Genomic DNA, 19,493 nt, shown 5'->3' on the forward strand with positions numbered 1-19,493 from the left:
CCTATTTTGCTGCGAAGAGACAGAATCATTAAATCATTTGTTTTGGTACTGTCCATATGTATCTTGTTTTTGGTCGCAGGTTCAGGAATGGCGTTAACTCTGCAAATAGCACTGCTGGATGATCTGAAAGTCATAGTCAATTGATCAATAATATAATAATACTATAATAAAGCAAAAAATGTTTGTCTTTAATTTCCAATCTGTAGTAATTGTGTAGAGAATGTAATTAGCTTTCCTGTGAAGGAAAGTTGTCTTTCCAGTCAGTTTGCTTATCTTTGCTGTGTGGTTCTTCTCTTTAATCATGCTGTTATCGTTTTTGTTTTGGTTGTGTTTCCAGCTGGACAGAGATCGATGACATGCTCCGTAAATCCACCAACCTGTTGTTGACGAGGACACTGAGTGGCTGTCTCCAGAACCTCATCAAGAAACCCCATATAGGACTGACTGAGGTGCACTAAACATTACAGTTGCGGGACCCTTGCACTTTTGCTAAATAATTCCCTATTTCTTGTCAAATAAGTTGAAATTTAAATTTAAAAAAACTTTTGGTCTCCGCCTTGTTATTGGATTTTCAACATTGCAGAACGAATTTCATTTTTGTAAACTTAAGTTTACAATTTTATTTTAGAAAATAAAGACATGGCTTGGACAGGATTATTGGCACCCTGAGCTAGTACTTGGGGGCACAGCCTTTGGCCAGGATAACTGCCAACAAATGCTTCCTGTAGCCATCAATGAGCTTGCTGCACCTTTCTACTGGAGATTTGTCCCACTCTTCCGCAGCAAACTGCTCCAATTCTTCTCTGTTTGAGGGGTGCCCTCCACCAACTGCTATTGTCAGTTCTCACCATAGGTTTAGGATGGGATTCAGATCTGGACTCTTCTCTGGCCACTCCAGAACAGTCCGGGGTTTCTTCCTGACCCATTCCAGGGTGCTTTTTATGTGTGTTTGGGGTTGTTGTCTTGCTAGAAGATCCACAACCTTCAACAGAAAAGCCCGATTGAACTTCTCAAAAAACCCACCTAAACAAGCATACATCCTGGGGTAATTGTTCTGTGGAGCAATGAAACAAAATTAGAGCTATTTGGCAGTACAGATCAGCGCTGTTTATACTGACGACCAAATGAAACGTTCAACGAAAATAACAACCTCCCTACAATCAAAGATGGGGGAGGTTTGATAATGTCGTGGGGTTGATTTGCTGCCTCTGGTTCTGGGGGCCTTGAACGTGTGCAAGACTTCATGAATTCAGCACAATATCAGCTGTTTAGGAGTCCGATGTTCAACCCAGTGTCCAACACTGGGTCTCCATTGAAGGTTGTGGGTCTTACAGCAGGACATCAAAAACACAGCCAGGAATGGTTAAGAAGAAATGCTGGACTGTTCTGGAGTGGCCAGCGAGGAGTCCAGATCTGAATCACATACATTAACTAACCTATGGCGAGATCTAAAAACCAGTATTTGGTGGAGGGCACCCCCTCAAACATAGAATATTTAGAGCAGTTTGCTGCTGAAGAGTGGCACAAAATACCAGTAGAAAGGTGCAGCAAGCTCATTGATGGCTACAGGATGCATTTGTTGGCAGTTATCCTGGCCAAAGGCTGTGCCACCAAGTACTAGCTCTGGGGTGACAATAATTGTAAACTTAAGTTTACTCAAATAAAATTGGTTCTGCAAAATGTGGTCCCATTTACTTCTCTCTCTGTATTCCAGTTGGTCCAGATCATCATCAACACAACCCATCTGGAGCAGGCCTGTAAATACCTGGAGGACTTCATCACCAACATCACTAACGTCTCACCTGAGACCGTGCACACCACACGTCTCTACGGCCTTTCTACCTTTAAGGTATGGAAACTATACATTAACTAACCGTACACACCACACGTCTCTACGGCCTTTCTACCTTTAAGGTATGGAAACTATACATTAACTAACCGTACACACCACACGTCTCTATGGCCTTTCTACCTTTAAGGTATGGAAACTATACATTAACTAACCGTACACACAACACGTCTCTATGGCCTTTCTACCTTTAAGGTATGGAAACTATACATTAACTAACCGTACACACCACACGTCTCTACGGCCTTTCTACCCTTTAAGGTGTTGTTGGAAATCCTTGGGCATTTCAACCTCCATTCTCTAGCAGTGTGGCTACTTGACTAACTTGATGTAACTATTAAACAAACAAACTTAAGGTATGTTTCATTAGTCGTAGTGTCTTCTCTTGTGTTGCCTCAGGCTCAGAACATGCTCTCAGGCTCAGAACATGCTCTCAGGCTCAGAACATGCTCTCAGGCTCAGAACATGCTCTCAGGCTCAGAACATGCTCTCAGGCTCAGAACATGCTCTCAGGCTCAGAACATGCTCTCAGGCTCAGAACATGCTCTCAGGCTCAGAACATGCTTGTTGCTGGAATAAAGGTGTTTACACAACAGCAATTACACCTGGAACTGTCATAAACTCTACAGAGCTTCAGGTACCTCAGAGTGCACTGGCGTAGTCTTACCTGGCGTAGTCTTACCTGGCGTAGTCTTACCTGGCGTAGTCTTACCTGGCGTAGTCTTACCTGGCGTAGTCTTACCTGGCGTAGTCTTACCTGGCGTAGTCTTACCTGGCGTAGTCTTACCTGGCGTAGTCTTACCTGGCGTAGTCTTACCTGGCGTTCAGCTCATTCAGTCAGTAGGAACGTGTTGGTGGTCTTCCCTGGCTGTTGTATCCAGGATGCACGTCATGCAGCGGAGGGAGAGATCTACACCAAACTGAACCAGAGTACCATTGACATGGTTGTTGTTGTTGTTGTTGACATGGTCTTCCCTGTCTTCAACAGGATGCACGTCATGCAGCGGAGGGAGATATCTACACCAAACTGAACCAGAGTACCATTGACATGGTTGTTGTTGTTGTTGTTGACATGGTCTTCCCTGTCTTCAACAGGATGCACGTCATGCAGCGGAGGGAGAGATCTACACCAAACTGAACCAGAGTACCATTGACATGGTTGTTGTTGTTGTTGTTGACATGGTCTTCCCTGTCTTCAACAGGATGCACGTCATGCAGCGGAGGGAGAGATCTACACCAAACTGAACCAGAAGATAGATGAGTTTATCCAGCTGGCAGACTATGACTGGGGCATGCCAGAGTCAGACGGCCAGGCCAGTGGATACCTTATGGACCTCATTAACTTCCTCCGCAGCACCTTCCAGGTCTTCACACACCTGCCGGTGAGTTAGCCACGCCCCCGCAGGCAGGGGAACTCTGGGAGATGGAGTTTTGTTGTTGTGAGTTAATATTATTATTATTGTGGTCATTTGTTGTTATTGAAGTGTTATTCTTGTACTATAGTAATGTGTATTCAGTGTTGGAGTTATGTACTGCAGTAATGTGTATTCAGTGTTGGAGTTATGTACTGCAGTAATGTGTATTCAGGGTTGGAGTTATGTACTGCAGTAATGTGTATTCAGGGTTGGAGTTATGTACTGCAGTAATGTGCATTCAGTGTTGGAGTTATGTACTGCAGTAATGTGTATTCAGGGTTGGAGTTATGTACTGCAGTTATGTGTATTCAGGGTTGGAGTTATGTACTGCAGTAATGTGTATTCAGGGTTGGAGTTATGTACTGCAGTTATGTGTATTCAGGGTTGGAGTTATGTACTGCAGTAATGTGTATTCAGGGTTGGAGTTATGTACTGCAGTAATGTGTATTCAGGGTTGGAGTTATGTACTGCTGCTGCTTATTTTCTGTGCCATTTTCATTCTGTTTTAGTTCTACAGAAAACCTCAAGCGAACTAGATCATTCTAGGTTATGATTCTGACTTGACATAACATTAGACTGAATAGTGACTGGGGAGAATGATAAATGGTTATTACTGGGGGAGAACAACTGCAATGAAACAGACCAAAGATCCAATCCCAGCTGGTCAGGAAGTAGCTAGAGGAGACAGACAGACAGGCAGACAGGCAGACAGACAGGCAGACAGACAGACAGACAGACAGACAGACAGACAGACAGGCAGACAGGCAGACAGGCAGACAGGCAGACAGGCAGACAGGCAGGCAGACAGGCAGGCAGACAGAGGACATAAGCTGTGAAACCCCAAACCAGACCTGTTCTAGCGGACTGCTCTGCTGCTTGCTTCCCTATCCTGTATAGAATCATTTCCAGCTTTTTATTCCCGTTTCCGTTTTTAAGACGTTGTTTTTTAAGGAATGTCTCCCCTCTCCAGTGATGTATATCTATAATTGATTTCTCTATTGATTTGACTCCTTCTGCCAGCATGCTTGGTCTGTCTCTGATCTTCCTTCCTGTCCATGTATTGTTACCATACTTTCTCTCTCCTGTTCTGGACATGTTTCATTTGTTTGGGTGGTTCTGGTTCTGCTCAGAATAACTCCAATGACCATGCTGCCATGTCGGTAAGTACCCTTCCTGCCCCCTGCTCTACTCTGCTCCACTTCCCTGTTCTGGCCTGTCCAGTCCAGGGTAATGCATGATCATGTCTATATTGTGGATTTGCCCCCAGGCTTGTTGCTTCCTCCACATGTGATGATGCTAAACTATAGTCATTGACCTACCATAGATCACATTTAGTGCAAGTTGAATCTTCTAGGTTATTTTATCTGTACATTGTCTGTAAACACACACAGGGTGTCCTTGACTATATTTCTAAAGTAAGACAGCTCAGTGTTTACATTTACATTTTACATTTTCGTCATTTAGCAGACGCTCTTATCCAGAGCCACTTACAGATTGGTGCATTCACCTTATGATAGCCAGTGGGACAACCACTTTACCATTTTTGGGGGGTGGGGTAAGGGGGGGTAGAATGATTACTTTATCCTATCCCAGGTATTCCTTAAAGAGGTGGGGTTTCAAGTGTCTCCGGAAGGTGGTGAGTGACTCCGCTGTCCTGGCGTCGTGAGGGAGCTTGTTCCACCATTGGGGTGCCAGAGCAGCGAACAGTTTTGACTGGGCTGAGCGGGAACTGTGCTTCCGCAGAGGTAGGGGGGCCAGCAGGCCAGAGGTGGATGAACGCAATGCCCTCGTTTGGGTGTAGGGACTGATCAGAGCCTGAAGGTACGGAGGTGCCGTTCCCCTCACTGCTCCATAGGCAAGCACCATGGTCTTGTAGCAGATGCGAGCTTCAACTGGAAGCCAGTGGAGTGTGCGGAGGAGTGAGGTGACGTGAGAGAACTTGGGAAGGTTGAACACCAGACGGGCTGCGGCATTCTGGATGAGTTGTAGGGGTTTAATGGCACAGGCAGGGAGCCCAGCCAACAGCGAGTTGCAGTAATCCAGACGGGAGATGGCAAGTGCCTGGATTAGGACCTGTGCCGCTTCCTGTGTAAGGCAGGGTCGTACTCTGCGAATGTTGTAGAGCATGAACCTACAGGATCGGGTCACCGCCTTGATGTTAGCGGAGAACGACCGGGTGTTGTCCAGGGTCACGCCAGGGTCACGCCTGGACAACGTGTTCAGTATGTGTAGTAGACTATATGGTAACATATGGTTGGCATAAATCAAATCACATTTGATTGGTCACATACACATATTTAGCAGATGTTTTTGCAGGTGTAGCGAAATGCTTGTGTTCCGAGCTCCAACAGTGCAGTAGTATATGGAATTAAGAAATATATAAATATTAGGATGAGCAATGTCAGAGTGGCATTGAGTAGAATACAGTATATACATATGAAATTAGTAGAACAGTATGTAAACATTATTAAAGTGACCAGTGAGTCCATGTCTATGTACGTAGGACAGCAGTCTCTAAGGTGCAGGGTTGAGTAACCGGGTGGTAGCCGGCTATATAAATAAAGGATGGGATATCATATTCAACTAGTGTTTCTGTGCTGTTGTCATGTTGAACACAGTTCTATGTCGTCATGTTGAACACAGCTCTATGTCGTCATGTTGAACACAGCTCTATGTCGTCATGTTGAACACAGCTCTATGTCGTCATGTTGAACACAGCTCTATGTCGTCATGTTGAACACAGCTCTATGTTGTCATGTTGAACACAGCTCTATGTCGTCATGTTGAACACAGCTCTATGTCGTCATGTTGAACACAGCTCTATGTCGTCATGTTGAACACAGCTCTATGTCGTCATGTTGAACACAGCTCTATGTCGTCATGTTGAACACAGCTCTATGTCGTCATGTTGAACACAGCTCTATGTCGTCATGTTGAACACAGTTCTATGTCGTCATGTTGAACACAGCTCTATGTCGTCATGTTGAACACAGCTCTATGTCGTCATGTTGAACACAGCTCTATGTCGTCATGTTGAACACAGCTCTATGTCGTCATGTTGAACACAGTTCTATGTCGTCATGTTGAACACAGCTCTATGTCGTCATGTTGAACACAGCTCTATGCTAGCTTCCTGCTAGTGAGGCGGTCTATGGGACAGTCGTGCATGGCAGTTTCCTCTCAGCTCTACACTAGAAACCCACTCTTAGGGTGGAACCATGCTGTAGATAGATAGATGGAGATAGATGGATGGATGGATTATAGGAGCCATATACAGTGGCTTCAGAAAGTATTCATACCCCTTGACTTATTCCACATGTTGTGTTGCAGCCTGAATTCAAAATGGATTAAATATATGTTTTTCCTCCCCCATCTACACACAATACCCCATAATGACAAAGTGAAAACATGTTTTTAGAAATGTTAGGAAATGTATTGAATATGAAATACTGAAATATCTCATTTACGTAAGTATTCACTCCCCTGAGTCAATACATGTTAGAATCACCTTCGGCAGCGATTACATCTGTGAGTCTTTCTGGGTAAGTCTCTAAGAGCTTTGCAAACCTGGAATGTAAAATATTTGCACATTGTTCTTTTTAAAATTCTTCAAGATCTGTCAAGTTGGTTGTTGATCATTGCTAAACAGCCATTTTCAGGTCTTGCCATAGATTCTCAAGCCGATTTCAGTCAAAACTGTAACTCGACCACTCAGGAACATTCAATGTCGTCTTGGTGAGCAACTCCAGTGTATATTTGGCCTTGTGTTTTAGGTTTTTGTCCTGCTGAAAGGTGAATTTGTGTTGAATTCACTGTTTGAGCATGACATCTACTATCACAGTCATCTGAATAGTGACAGTGGTATAGTCTTTGGCATGTCATGTGTTGAGATAGGTTTATTTTTAAATTAGGAACACATTCAGGTAGCTTGTGCCAGTAACCGAAAGGTCGCTGGTTCTAATCCCCGAGCCGACTAGGTGAAAAATCTGTCGATGTGCCCTTGAGCAAGGCACTTAACCCTAATTGCTCCTGTAAGTCGTTCTGGATAAGAGCGTCTGCTAAATGACTAAAATGTAAAAATGTAAATGTATTTACAATGACGGCCTCCTGCGGGGACGGGGGCTGGGAATAAAAATAAAGATGTAGGACAAAACACACAACACTACATAAAGAGACACCACAACACTACATAAAGAGACACCACAACACTACATAAAGAGAGACACCACAACACTACATAAAGAGAGACACCACAACACTACATAAAGAGAGACGCCACAACACTACATAAAGAGACGCCACAACACTACATAAAGAGAGACACCACAACACTACATAAAGAGAGACACTACAACACTACATAAAGAGACACCACAACACTACATAAAGAGAGACACCAGAACACTACATAAAGAGAGACGCCACAACACTACATAAAGACACCACAACACTACATAAAGAGAGACGCCACAACACTACATAAAGAGAGACACCACAACACTACATTAAGAGAGACACCACAACACTACATAAAGAGAGACGCCACAACACTACATAAAGAGAGACGCCACAACACTACATAAAGAGAGACGCCACAACACTACATAAAGAGAGACACTACAACACTACATAAAGAGACACCACAACACTACATAAAGAGAGACACCACAACACTACATAAAGAGAGACGCCACAACACTACATAAAGAGAGACACCACAACACTACATAAAGAGAGACGCCACAACACTACATAAAGAGAGACACCACAACACTACATAAAGAGAGACGCCACAACACTACATAAAGAGAGACACCACAACACTACATAAAGAGAGACGCCACAACACTACATAAAGAGAGACACCAGAACACTACATAAAGAGAGACGCCACAACACTACATAAAGACACCACAACACTACATAAAGAGAGACGCCACAACACTACATCAAGAGAGACACCACAACACTACATTAAGAGAGACACCACAACACTACATAAAGAGAGACGCCACAACACTACATAAAGAGAGACGCCACAACACTACATAGAGACACCACAACACTACATAAAGAGAGACACCACAACACTACATAAAGAGAGACACCACAACACTACATAAAGAGAGACAACACTACATAAAGAGAGACGCCACAACACTACATAAAGACACCACAACACTACATAAAGAGAGACGCCACAACACTACATAAAGACACCACAACACTACATAAAGAGAGACGCCACAACACTACATAAAGAGAGACACCACAACACTACATAAATAGAGACACCACAACACTACATAAAGAGAGACGCCACAACACTACATAAAGAGAGACACCACAACACTACATAAAGAGAGACGCCACAACACTACATAAAGAGAGACACCACAACACTACATAAAGAGAGACACCACAACACTACATAAAGACACCACAACACTACATAAAGAGACGCCACAACACTACATAAAGAGAGACACCACAACACTACATAAAGAGAGACACCACAACACTACATAGAGACACCACAACACTACATAAAGAGACGCCACAACACTACATAAAGAGAGACACCACAACACTACATAGAGACACCACAACACTACATAAAGAGACACCACAACACTACATAAAGAGACGCCACAACACTACATAAAGAGAGACACCACAACACTACATAAAGAGAGACACCACAACACTACATAAAGAGAGACACCACAACACTACATAAAGAGACGCCACAACACTACATAAAGAGAGACACCACAACACTACATAAAAAGAGACACCACAACACTACATAAAGAGACTCATGATAAGCTGTAGACCCACTATCTACCAAGAGAGTTTTCATCTATATTTTTCATAGCCGTCTATTTACCACCACAAACCGATGCTGGCACTAAGACCGCACTCAACGAGCTGTATAAGGCCATAAGCAAACAGGAAAACGTTCATCCAGAGGCGGCGCTCCTAGTGGCCGGGGACTTTAATGCAGGGAAACTTAAATCCGTTCTACCTAATTTCTACCAACATGTTAAATGTGCAACCAGAGGGAAAAAAACTCTAGACCACCTTTACTCCACACACAGAGACGCGTACAAAGCTCTCCCTCGCCCTCCATTTGGTAAATCTGACCATAACTCTATCCTCCTGATTCCTGCTTATAAGCAAGAACTAAAGCAGGAAGCACCAGTGACTCGGTTAATAAGGAAGTGGTCAGATGACGCAGATGCTAAGCTACAGGACTGTTTTGCTAGCACAGACTGGAATATGTTCCGGGATTCATCCAATGGCATTGAGGAGTACACCACATCAGTCACCGGCTTCATCAATAAGTGCATCGACGACGTCGTCCCCACAGTGACCGTACGTACATATCCCAACCAGAAGCCATGGATTACAGGCAACATCCGCACCGAGCTAAAGGCTAGAGCTGCCGCTTTCAAGGAGCGGGACACTCAATCAATCAATCAATCAATTTTATTTTATATAGCCCTTCGTACATCAGCTGATATCTCGAAGTGCTGTACAGAAACCCAGCCTAAAACCCCAAACAGCTAGTAATGCAGGTGTAGAAGCACGGTGGCTAGGAAAAACTCCCTAGAAAGGCCAAAACCTAGGAAGAAACCTAGAGAGGAACCAGGCTATGAGGGGTGGCCAGTCCTCTTCTGGCTGTGCCGGGTGGAGATTATAACAGAACCATGCTAAGATGTTCAAAAATGTTCATAAGTGACAAGCATGGTCAAATAATAATCAGGAATAAATCTCAGTTGGCTTTTCATAGCCGATCATTAAGAGTTGAAAACAGCAGGTCTGGGACAGGTAGGGGTTCCATAACCGCAGGCAGAACAGTTGAAACTGGAATAGCAGCAAGGCCAGGCGGACTGGGGACAGCAAGGAGTCACCACGGCCGGTAGTCCCGACGTATGGTCCTAGGGCTCAGGTCTCTCAGTTGGCTTTTCATAGCCGATCATTAAGAGTTGAAAACAGCAGGTCTGGGACAGGTAGGGGTTTCGTAACCGCAGGCAGAACAGTTGAAACTGGAATAGCAGCAAGGCCAGGCGGACTGGGGACAGCAAGGTGTCAGCATGCCCGGTAGTCCTGACGTATGGTCCTAGGGCTCAGGTTCTCAGAGAGAACGAGAGAATTAGAGAAAGCATACTTAAATTCACACAGGACACTGGATAAGACAGGAGAAGTACTCCAGGTATAACCAACTAACCCCAGCCCCCCGACACATAAACTACTGCAGCATAAATACTGGAGGCTGAGACAGGAGCGGTCCGGAGACACTGTGGCCCCATCCGAAGAAACCCCCGGACAGGGCCAAACAGGAAGGATATAACCCCACCCACTCTGCCAAAGCACAGCCCCCGCACCACTAGAGGGATATCCTCAACCACCAACTTACAATCCTGAGACAAGGCCGAGTATAGCCCACAGAGGTCTCCACCACAGCACAAACCAAGGGGGGGCGCCAACCCAGACAGGAAGATCACGTCAGTAACTCAACCCACTCAAGTGACGCACCCCTCCTAGGGACGGCATGAAAGAGCACCAGCAAGCCAGTGACTCAGCCCCTGTAACAGGGTTAGAGGCAGAGAACCCCAGTGGAGAGAGGGGAACCGGCCTGGCAGAGACAGCAAGGGCTGTTCGTTGCTCCAGAGCCTTTCCGTTCACCTTCACACTCCTGGGCCAGACTACACTCAATCATAAGACCTACTGAAGAGATAAGTCTTCAGTAAAGACTTAAAGGTTGAGACCGAGTCTGTGTCTCTCACATGGGTAGGCAAACTGTTCCATAAAAATGGAGATCTATAGGAGAAAGCCCTGCCTCCCGCTGTTTGCTTAGAAATTCTAGGGACAATTAGGAGGCCTGCGTCTTGTGACCGTAGCGTACGTATTGGTATGTACGGCAGGACCAACTCGGAAAGATAGGTAGGAGCAAGCCCATGTAACGCTTTATAGGTTAACAGTAAAACCTTGAAATCAGCCCTTGCCTTAACAGGAAGCCAGTGTAGGGAAGCTAGCACTGGAGTAATATGATCAAATTTCTTGGTTCTAGTCAGGATTCTAGCAGCCGTATTTAGCACTAACTGAAGTTTATTTAGTGCTTTATCCGGGTAGCCGGAAAGTAGAGCATTGCAGTAGTCTAACCTAGAAGTAACAAATGCATGGATTAATTTTTCTGCATCATTTTTGGACAGAAAATTTCTGATTTTTGCAATGTTACGTAGATGGAAAAAAGCTGTACTTGAAACAGTCTTGATATGTTCGTCAAAAGAGAGATCAGGGTCAAGAGTAACGCCGAGGTCCTTCACAGTTTTATGAGACGACTTTACAACCATCAAGATGAATTGTCAGATTTAACAGAAGATCTCTTTGTTTCTTGGGACCTAGAACAAGCATCTCTGTTTTGTCCAAGTTTAAAAGTAGAAAGTTTTCAGCCATCCACTTCCTTATGTCTGAAACACAGGCTTCTAGCGAGGGCAATTTTGGGGCTTCACCATGTTTCATTGAAATGTACAGCTGTGTGTCATCCGCATAGCAGTGAAAGTTAACATTATGTTTTCGAATAACATCCCCAAGAGGTAAAATATATAGTGAAAACAATAGTGGTCCTAAAACGGAACCTTGAGGAACACCGAAATGTACAGTTGATTTGTCGGAGGACAGACCATTCACAGAGACAAACTGATATCTTTCCGACAGGTAAGATCTAAACCAGGCCAGAACTTGTCCGTGTAGACCAATTTGGGTTTCCAGTCTCTCCAAAAGAATGTGGTGATCGATGGTGTCAAAGGCAGCACTAAGGTCTAGTAGCACGAGGACAGATGCAGAGCCTCGGTCTGACGCCATTAAAAGGTCATTTACCACCTTCACAAGTGCAGTCTCAGTGCTATGATGGGGTCTAAAACCAGACTGAAGCATTTCGTATACATTGTTTGTCTTCAGAAAGGCAGTGAGTTGCTGCGCAACAGCTTTTTCTAAAATTTTTGAGAGGAATGGAAGATTCGATATAGGCCGATAGTTTTTTATATTTTCCGGGTCAAGGTTTGGCTTTTTCAAGAGAGGCTTTATCACTGCCACTTTTAGTGAGTTTGGTACACATCCGGTGGATAGAGAGCTGTTTATTATGTTCAACATAGGAGGGCCAAGCACAGGAAGCAGCTCCTTCAGCAGTTTAGTAGGAATAGGATCCAGTATGCAGCTTGAAGGTTTAGAGGCCATGATTATTTTCATCATTGTGTCAAGAGATATAGTACTAAAACACTTAAGTGTCTCTCCCGATCCCAGGCCCTCGCAGAGCTGTGCAGATCCAGGACAGCTAAGCCCTGGAGGAATACGCAGATTCAAAGAGGAGTCCGTAATTTGCTTTCTAATGGTCATGATCTTTTCCTCAAAGAAGTTCATGAATTTATTACTGCTGAAGTGAAAGCCATCCTCTCTTGGGGAATGCTGCTTTTTAGTTAGCTTTGCAACAGTATCAAAAATAAATTTTGGATTGTTCTTATTTTCCTCGATTAAGTTGGAAAAGTAGGATGATCGAGCAGCAGTGAGGGCTCTTCGGTACTGCACGGTACTGTCTTTCCAAGCTAGTCGGAAGACTTCCAGTTTGGTGTGGCGCCATTTCCGTTCCAATTTCCTGGAAGCTTGCTTCAAAGCTCGGGTATTTTCTGTATACCAGGGAGCTAGTTTCTTATGACAAATGTTTTTCGTTTTTAGGGGTGCAACTGCATCTAGGGTATTGCGCAAGGTTAAATTGAGTTCCTCAGTTAAGTGGTTAACTGGAGTCTGGAAGGGCATCAAGGAATTTTTGTGTTGTCTGAGAATTTATAGCACGACTTTTGATGCTCCTTGGTTGGGGTCTGAGCAGATTATTTGTTGCGATTGCAAACGTAATAAAATGGTGGTCCGATAGTCCAGGATTTTGTGGAAAAACATTAAGATCTACAACATTTATTCCATGGGACAAAACTAGGTCCAGAGTATGACTGTGGCAGTGAGTAGGTCCAGAGACATGTTGGACAAAACCCACTGAGTCGATGATGGCTCCGAAAGACTTTTGGAGTGGGTCTGTGGACTTCTCCATGTGAATATTAAAATCACCAAAAATTAGAATATGATCTGCTATGACTACAAGGTCTGATAGGAATTCAGGAAACTCAGAGAGGAATGCTGTATATGGCCCAGGAGGCCTGTAAACAGTAGCTATAAAAAGTGATTGAGTAGGCTGCATAGATTTCATGACTAGAAGCTCAAAAGACGAAAACGCCATTTTTTTTTTTGTAAATTGAAATTTGCTATCGTAAATGTTAGCAACACCTCCGCCTTTGCGGGATGCACGGGGAATATGGTCACTAGTGTAACCAGGAGGTGAGGCCTCATTTAACACAGCAAATTCATCAGGCTTAAGCCATGTTTCAGTCAGGCCAATCACATCAAGATTATGATCAGTGATTAGTTCATTGACTATGACTGCCTTTGAAGTGAGGGATCTAACATTAAGTAACCCTATTTTGAGATGTGAGGTATCACGATCTCTTTCAATAATGGCAGGAATGGAGGAGGTCTTTATCCTAATAAGATTGCTAGGGCGAACACCGTCATGTTTAGTTTTGCCCAACCTAGGTCGAGGCACAGACACAGTCTCAATGGGTATGGCTGAGCTGACTACACTGACTGTGCTATTGGCAGACTCCACTAAGCTGGCAGGTTGGCTAACAGCCTGCTGCCTGGCCTGCACCCTATTTCACTGTGGGGCTAGAGGAGTTAGAGCCCTATCTATGTTGGTAGATAAGATGAGAGCACCCCTCCAGCTAGGATGGAGTCCGTCACTCCTTAGCAGGTCAGGCTTGGTCCTGTTTGTGGGTGAGTCCCAGAAAGAGGGCCAATTATCTACAAATTCTATCTTTTGGGAGGGGCAGAAAACAGTTTTCAACCAGCGATTGAGTGCTGAGACTCTGCTGTAGAGCTCGTCACTCCCCCTAACTGGGAGGGGGCCAGAGACAATTACTCGATGCCGACACATCTTTCTAGCTGATTTACACGCTGAAGCTATGTTGCACTTGGTGACCTCTGACTGTTTCATCCTAACATCGTTGGTGCCGACGTGGATAACAATATCTCTATACTCTCTACACTCGCCAGTTTTAGCTTTAGCCAGCACCATCTTTAGATTAGCCTTAACGTCGGTAGCCCTGCCCCCTGGTAAACAGTGTATGATCGCTGGGTGATTCGTTTTAAGTCTAATACTGCGGGTAATGGAGTCGCCAATGACTAGGGTTTTCAATTTGTCAGAGCTAATGGTGGGAGCCTTCGGCGTCTCAGACCCCGTAACGGGAGGAGTAGAGACAAGAGAAGACTCAGACTCAGACTCCGACTCGCTACATAATGGGGAAAACCGGTTGAAAGTTTCTGTCGGCTGAATGAGCGACACCGGTTGAGCATTCCAACGGTATTTCCCTCCAGAAGCCATGAGAAAGTTGTCCGGCTGCGGGGACTGTGCGGGGGGATTTATACTAACGTTACTATCTGTACTTACTGGTGGCACAGACGCTGTTTCTTCCTTTCCTACACTGAAATTACCCTTGCCTAACGATTGCGTCTGAAGCTGGGCTTGTAGCACAGCTATTCTCGCCGTAAGGCGATCGTTCTCCTGTATATTATGAGTACAGCGACTGCAATTAGAAGACATCATGTTAATGTTACTACTTAGCTTCGGCTGTTGAAGATGTTGACGAACCATGTCCAGATAAAGCGTCCGGAGTGAAAAAGTTGAATGAGGGAAAAAAGTTGCGATGGAAAAAAGGAAAATAAAGTAAAGTTGGCAGCAAAAACGCACAGGAAAATGACTCTTCTGTCTCGGGATAAAACGTCCGGGGTGAAAAAGTTTAACGAAAAAAGATGAGTGAGGACAAAACTAAAAAGTTGGTAAATTTGTTGAACACAGAGATTGATTAAACGTTTATTAAAAGTAAAATGTGAATAGTTTGGCAGGTAGCCAAGTAGCAACAAACAGCACAGCAGCACGGAGACAATGCGGAAGCGAGAGACACTTATACTAACACTTATAAGAAATCCTGCTATGCCCTCCGACGAACCATCAAACAGGCAAAGCAGGACTAAGATTGAATCCTACTACACCGGCTCTGACGCTCGTCGGATGTGGCAGGGCTCGCAAACTATTACGGACTACAAAGGGAAACCCAGCCGCGAGCTGCCCAGTGACGCGAGCCTACCATACGGGCTAAATGCCTTTTTATGCTCGCTTCGAGGCAAGCAACACTGAAGCATGCATGAGAGCACCAGCTGTTCCGGACGATCACGCGCTCTGTAGCCGATGTGAGCAAGACCTTTAAACAGGTCAACATTCACAAGGCTGTGGTGCCAGATGTATTACCAGGACGTGTACTCAGAGCATGCACGGACCAACTAGCAAGTGTCTTCACTGACATTTTCAACCTCTCCCTGACCATGTCTGTAATACCTACATGTTTCAAGCAGACCACCATAGTCCCTTTGCCCAAGAAAGTGAAGGTAACCTGCTTAAATGACTACCGCCACGAAGCACTCACGTTGGTAGCCATGAAGTGCTTTGAAAGGGTGGTCATGGCTCACATCAACACCATCATCCCGGAAACCCTAGACACACTCCAATTCGCATACCGCCCCAACAGATACATAGATGATGCAATCTCAATCGCACTCCACACTGCCCTTTCCCACCTGGACAAAAGGAACACACCTACAGTGGGGAGAACAAGTATTTGATACACTGCCGATTTTGCAGGTTTTTCTACTTGCAAAGCATGTAGAGGTCTGTAATTTTTATCATAGGTACACTTCAACTGTGAGAGACGGAATCTAAAACGAAAATCCAGAAAATCACATTGTATGATTTTTTAAATAATTAATTTGCATTTTATTGCATGACATAAGTATTTGATACATCATAAAAGCAGAACTTAATATTTGGTACAGAAACCTTTGTTTGCAATTACAGAGATCATATGTTTCCTGTAGGTCTTGACCAGGTTTGCACACACTGCAGCAGGGATTTTGGCCCACTCCTCCATACAGACCTTCTCCAGATCCTTCAGGTTTCGGGGCTGTCGCTGGGCAATACGGACTTTCAGCTCCCTCCAAAGATTTTCTATTGGGTTCAGGTCTGGAGACTGGCTAGGCCACTCCAGGACCTTGAGATGCTTCTTACGGAGCCACTCCTTAGTTGCCCTGGCTGTGTGTTTCAGGTCGTTGTCATGCTGGAAGACCCAGCCACGACCCATCTTCAATGCTCTTACTGAGGGAAGGAGGTTGTTGGCCAAGATCTTGCGATATATGGCCCCATCCATCCTCCCCTCAATACGGTGCAGTCGTCCTGGCCCCTTTGCAGAAAAGCATCCCCAAAGAATGATGTTTCCACCTCCATGCTTCACGGTTGGGATGGTGTTCTTGGGGTTGTACTCATCCTTCTTCTTCCTCCAAACACAGCGAGTGGAGTTTAGACCAAAAAGCTCTATTTTTGTCTCATCAGACCACATTACCTTCTCCCATTCCTCCTCTGGATCATCCAGATGGTCATTGGCAAACTTCAGACGGGCCTGGACATGCGCTGGCTTGAGCAGGGGGACCTTGCGTGTGCTGCAGGATTTTAATCCATGACGGCGTAGTGTGTTACTAATGGTTTTCTTTGAGACTGTGGTCCCAGCTCTCTTCAGGTCATTGACCAGGTCCTGCCGTGTAGTTCTGGGCTGATCCCTCACCTTCCTCATGATCATTGATGCCCCACGAGGTGAGATCTTGCATGGAGCCCCAGACCGAGTGTGATTGACCGTCATCTTGAACTTCTTCCATTTTCTAATAATTGCGCCAATAGTTGTTGCCTTCTCACCAAGCTGCTTGCCTATTGTCCTGTAGCCCATCCCAGCCTTGTGCAGGTCTACAATTTTATCCCTGATGTCCTTACACTGCTCTCTGGTCTTGGCCATTGTGGAGAGGTTGGAGTTTGTTTGATTGAGTGTGTGGACAGGTGTGTTTTATACAGGTAATGAGTTCAAACAGGTCTAGTTAATACAAGTAATGAGTGGAGAACAGGAGGGCTTCTTAAAGAAAAACTAACATGTCTGTGAGAGCCGGAATTCTTACTGGTTGGTAGGTGATCAAATACTTATGTCATGCAATAAAATGCAAATTAATTACTTAAAAATCATACAATGTGATTTTATGTATTTTTGTTTTAGATTCCGTCTCTCCTGCAAAATCGGCAGTGTATTAAATACTTGTTCTCCCCACTGTATGTGAGAATGCTATTCATTGACTACAGCTCAGTGTTCAACACCATAGTGTCCACAAAGCTCATCACTAAGCTAAGGACCCTGGGACCAAACACCTCCCTCTGCAACTGGATCCTGGATTTCCTGACGGGCCGCCCCCAGGTGGTAAGGATAGACAACAACACATCTGCCACGCTGATCCTCAACACGGGGGACCCTCAGGGGTGCGTGCTTAGTCCCCTCCTGTACTCCCTGTTCACCCATGACTGCGTGGCCAAGCACGGCTCCAACACCATCATTAAGTTTGCTGACGACACAACGGTGGTATGCCTGATCACCGACAACGATGAGACAGCCTATAGGGAGGAGGTCAGAGACCTGGCCGTGTGGTGTCAGGACAACAAACTCTCTCTCTCAACGTGAGCAAGACAAAGGAGATGATTGTGGACTACAAGAAAAAAAAGAGGACCGAGCACGCCCCCATTCTCATCGACGGGGCTGTAGTGGAACAGGTTGAGAGCGTCAAGTTCCTTGGTGTCCACATCACCAACAAACTATCATGGTCCAAACACACCAAGACAGTCGTGAAGAGAGCACGACAAAGCCTATTCCCCCTAAGGAGACTGAAAGGATTTAGCAAGTTCTACAGCTGCACCATCGAGAGCATCCTGAATGGTTGCATCACTGCCTGGTATGGCAACTGCTCGGCCTCCGACAGCAAGGCACTACAGAGGGTAGTGCGTACGGCCCAGAACATCCCTGGGGCCAAGCTTCCTGGACCTCTATACCAGGCGGTGTCAGAGGAAGGCCCTAAACATTATCAAAGACTCCAGCCACCCTAGTCATAGACTGTTCTCTCTGCTACCGCACGGCAAGCGGTACCGGAGCGCCAAGTCTAGGTCCAAAAGGCTTCTTAACAGCTTCTACCCCCAAGCCATAAGACTCCTGAACAGCTAATCATGGCTACCCAGACTATTTGCATTGCCCCCCAACCCCACCCACATCCCCCTCTTTTACTCTGCTGCTACTCTGTTTATTATTAATGCATAGTCACTTTAACTCTACCCACATGTACATATTACATTTACATGTAAGTCATTTAGCAGACGCTCTTATCCAGAGCGACTTAGCTCAATTACCTTGACTAACCGGTGCCCCCGCACATTGACTCTGTACCGGTACCCACTGTATATAACCTCCCTACTGTTATTTTATTTTACTGCTGCTCTTTAATTATTTTTTATTTTTATTTTTTTCTTAAACTGCATTGTTGGTTAAGGGCTTGTCAGTAAGCATTTCACTGTAATGTCTACACCTGTTGTATTCGGCGCATGTGGCAAATACAATTTGATTTGATAACCCAAGAAGACTGGAGGCTGTAATCACTGCCAAAGGTGCTTCAACAAAGTACTGAGCAAAGGGTCTGAATACTTATGTAAATGTTATATTTCAGTTTTTTATTTGTAATACATTTGCAAACATTTCTAAAAACCTGTTTTTGCTTTGTCATTATGGGGTATTTTGTGTAGATTGATGAGGGGAGAAAAAAAACATTTTAATACATTTTAGAATATGGCTGTAACGTAACAAAATGTGGAAAAAGTGAAGGGGTCTGAATGGGACAAGAGGACAGAGGGACAAAAAAAATGTGATCAGAAATAAAAGTGCTAAAAATATGTTGGCTCGCTATTTAAAAAGTTGGAGAACAAGCTATAGGATGAAAAATACCTGCGTTTTGGCACAGGTACAACTGACTAGCGCTAGCTAATGCTACTTACAGTAGCAAAATCCAAATATTGGATTTTTTTTTATTTTATTTATCGATACTTGGGAGTCAAATATCGATATAATATCGTCCAAAAATAATATTGCGATACGATAAGATTCCCCCATCACTACTATAGGGAGCACGGTGGCATCTGGGGTGCAGACAGAGTATTC

At 44.7% G+C, this 19,493-nt stretch overlaps 1 protein-coding gene across 1 annotated transcript in view; it reads left to right on the forward strand.

The window, feature by feature from the left end:
- LOC311123541 (exocyst complex component 6-like) overlaps positions 1–19,493 on the forward strand; it is a gene marked incomplete at both ends in the record, with an annotated part of 115,856 nt that overhangs the window by 45,331 nt on the left and 51,032 nt on the right. Inside the window, 3 exons of the mRNA XM_084197788.1 lie at positions 338–449; positions 1,715–1,849; positions 3,052–3,231. Of these exons, the coding sequence (XP_084053914.1) occupies positions 338–449; positions 1,715–1,849; positions 3,052–3,231 (427 nt within the window). The remainder of the gene's footprint in view (positions 1–337; positions 450–1,714; positions 1,850–3,051; positions 3,232–19,493) is intronic.

This window comes from Coregonus lavaretus (assembly GCF_964263955.1).
Source record: "Coregonus lavaretus genome assembly, contig: HAP1_SCAFFOLD_1215, whole genome shotgun sequence".
Lineage (NCBI taxonomy): Eukaryota > Metazoa > Chordata > Actinopteri > Salmoniformes > Salmonidae > Coregonus > Coregonus lavaretus.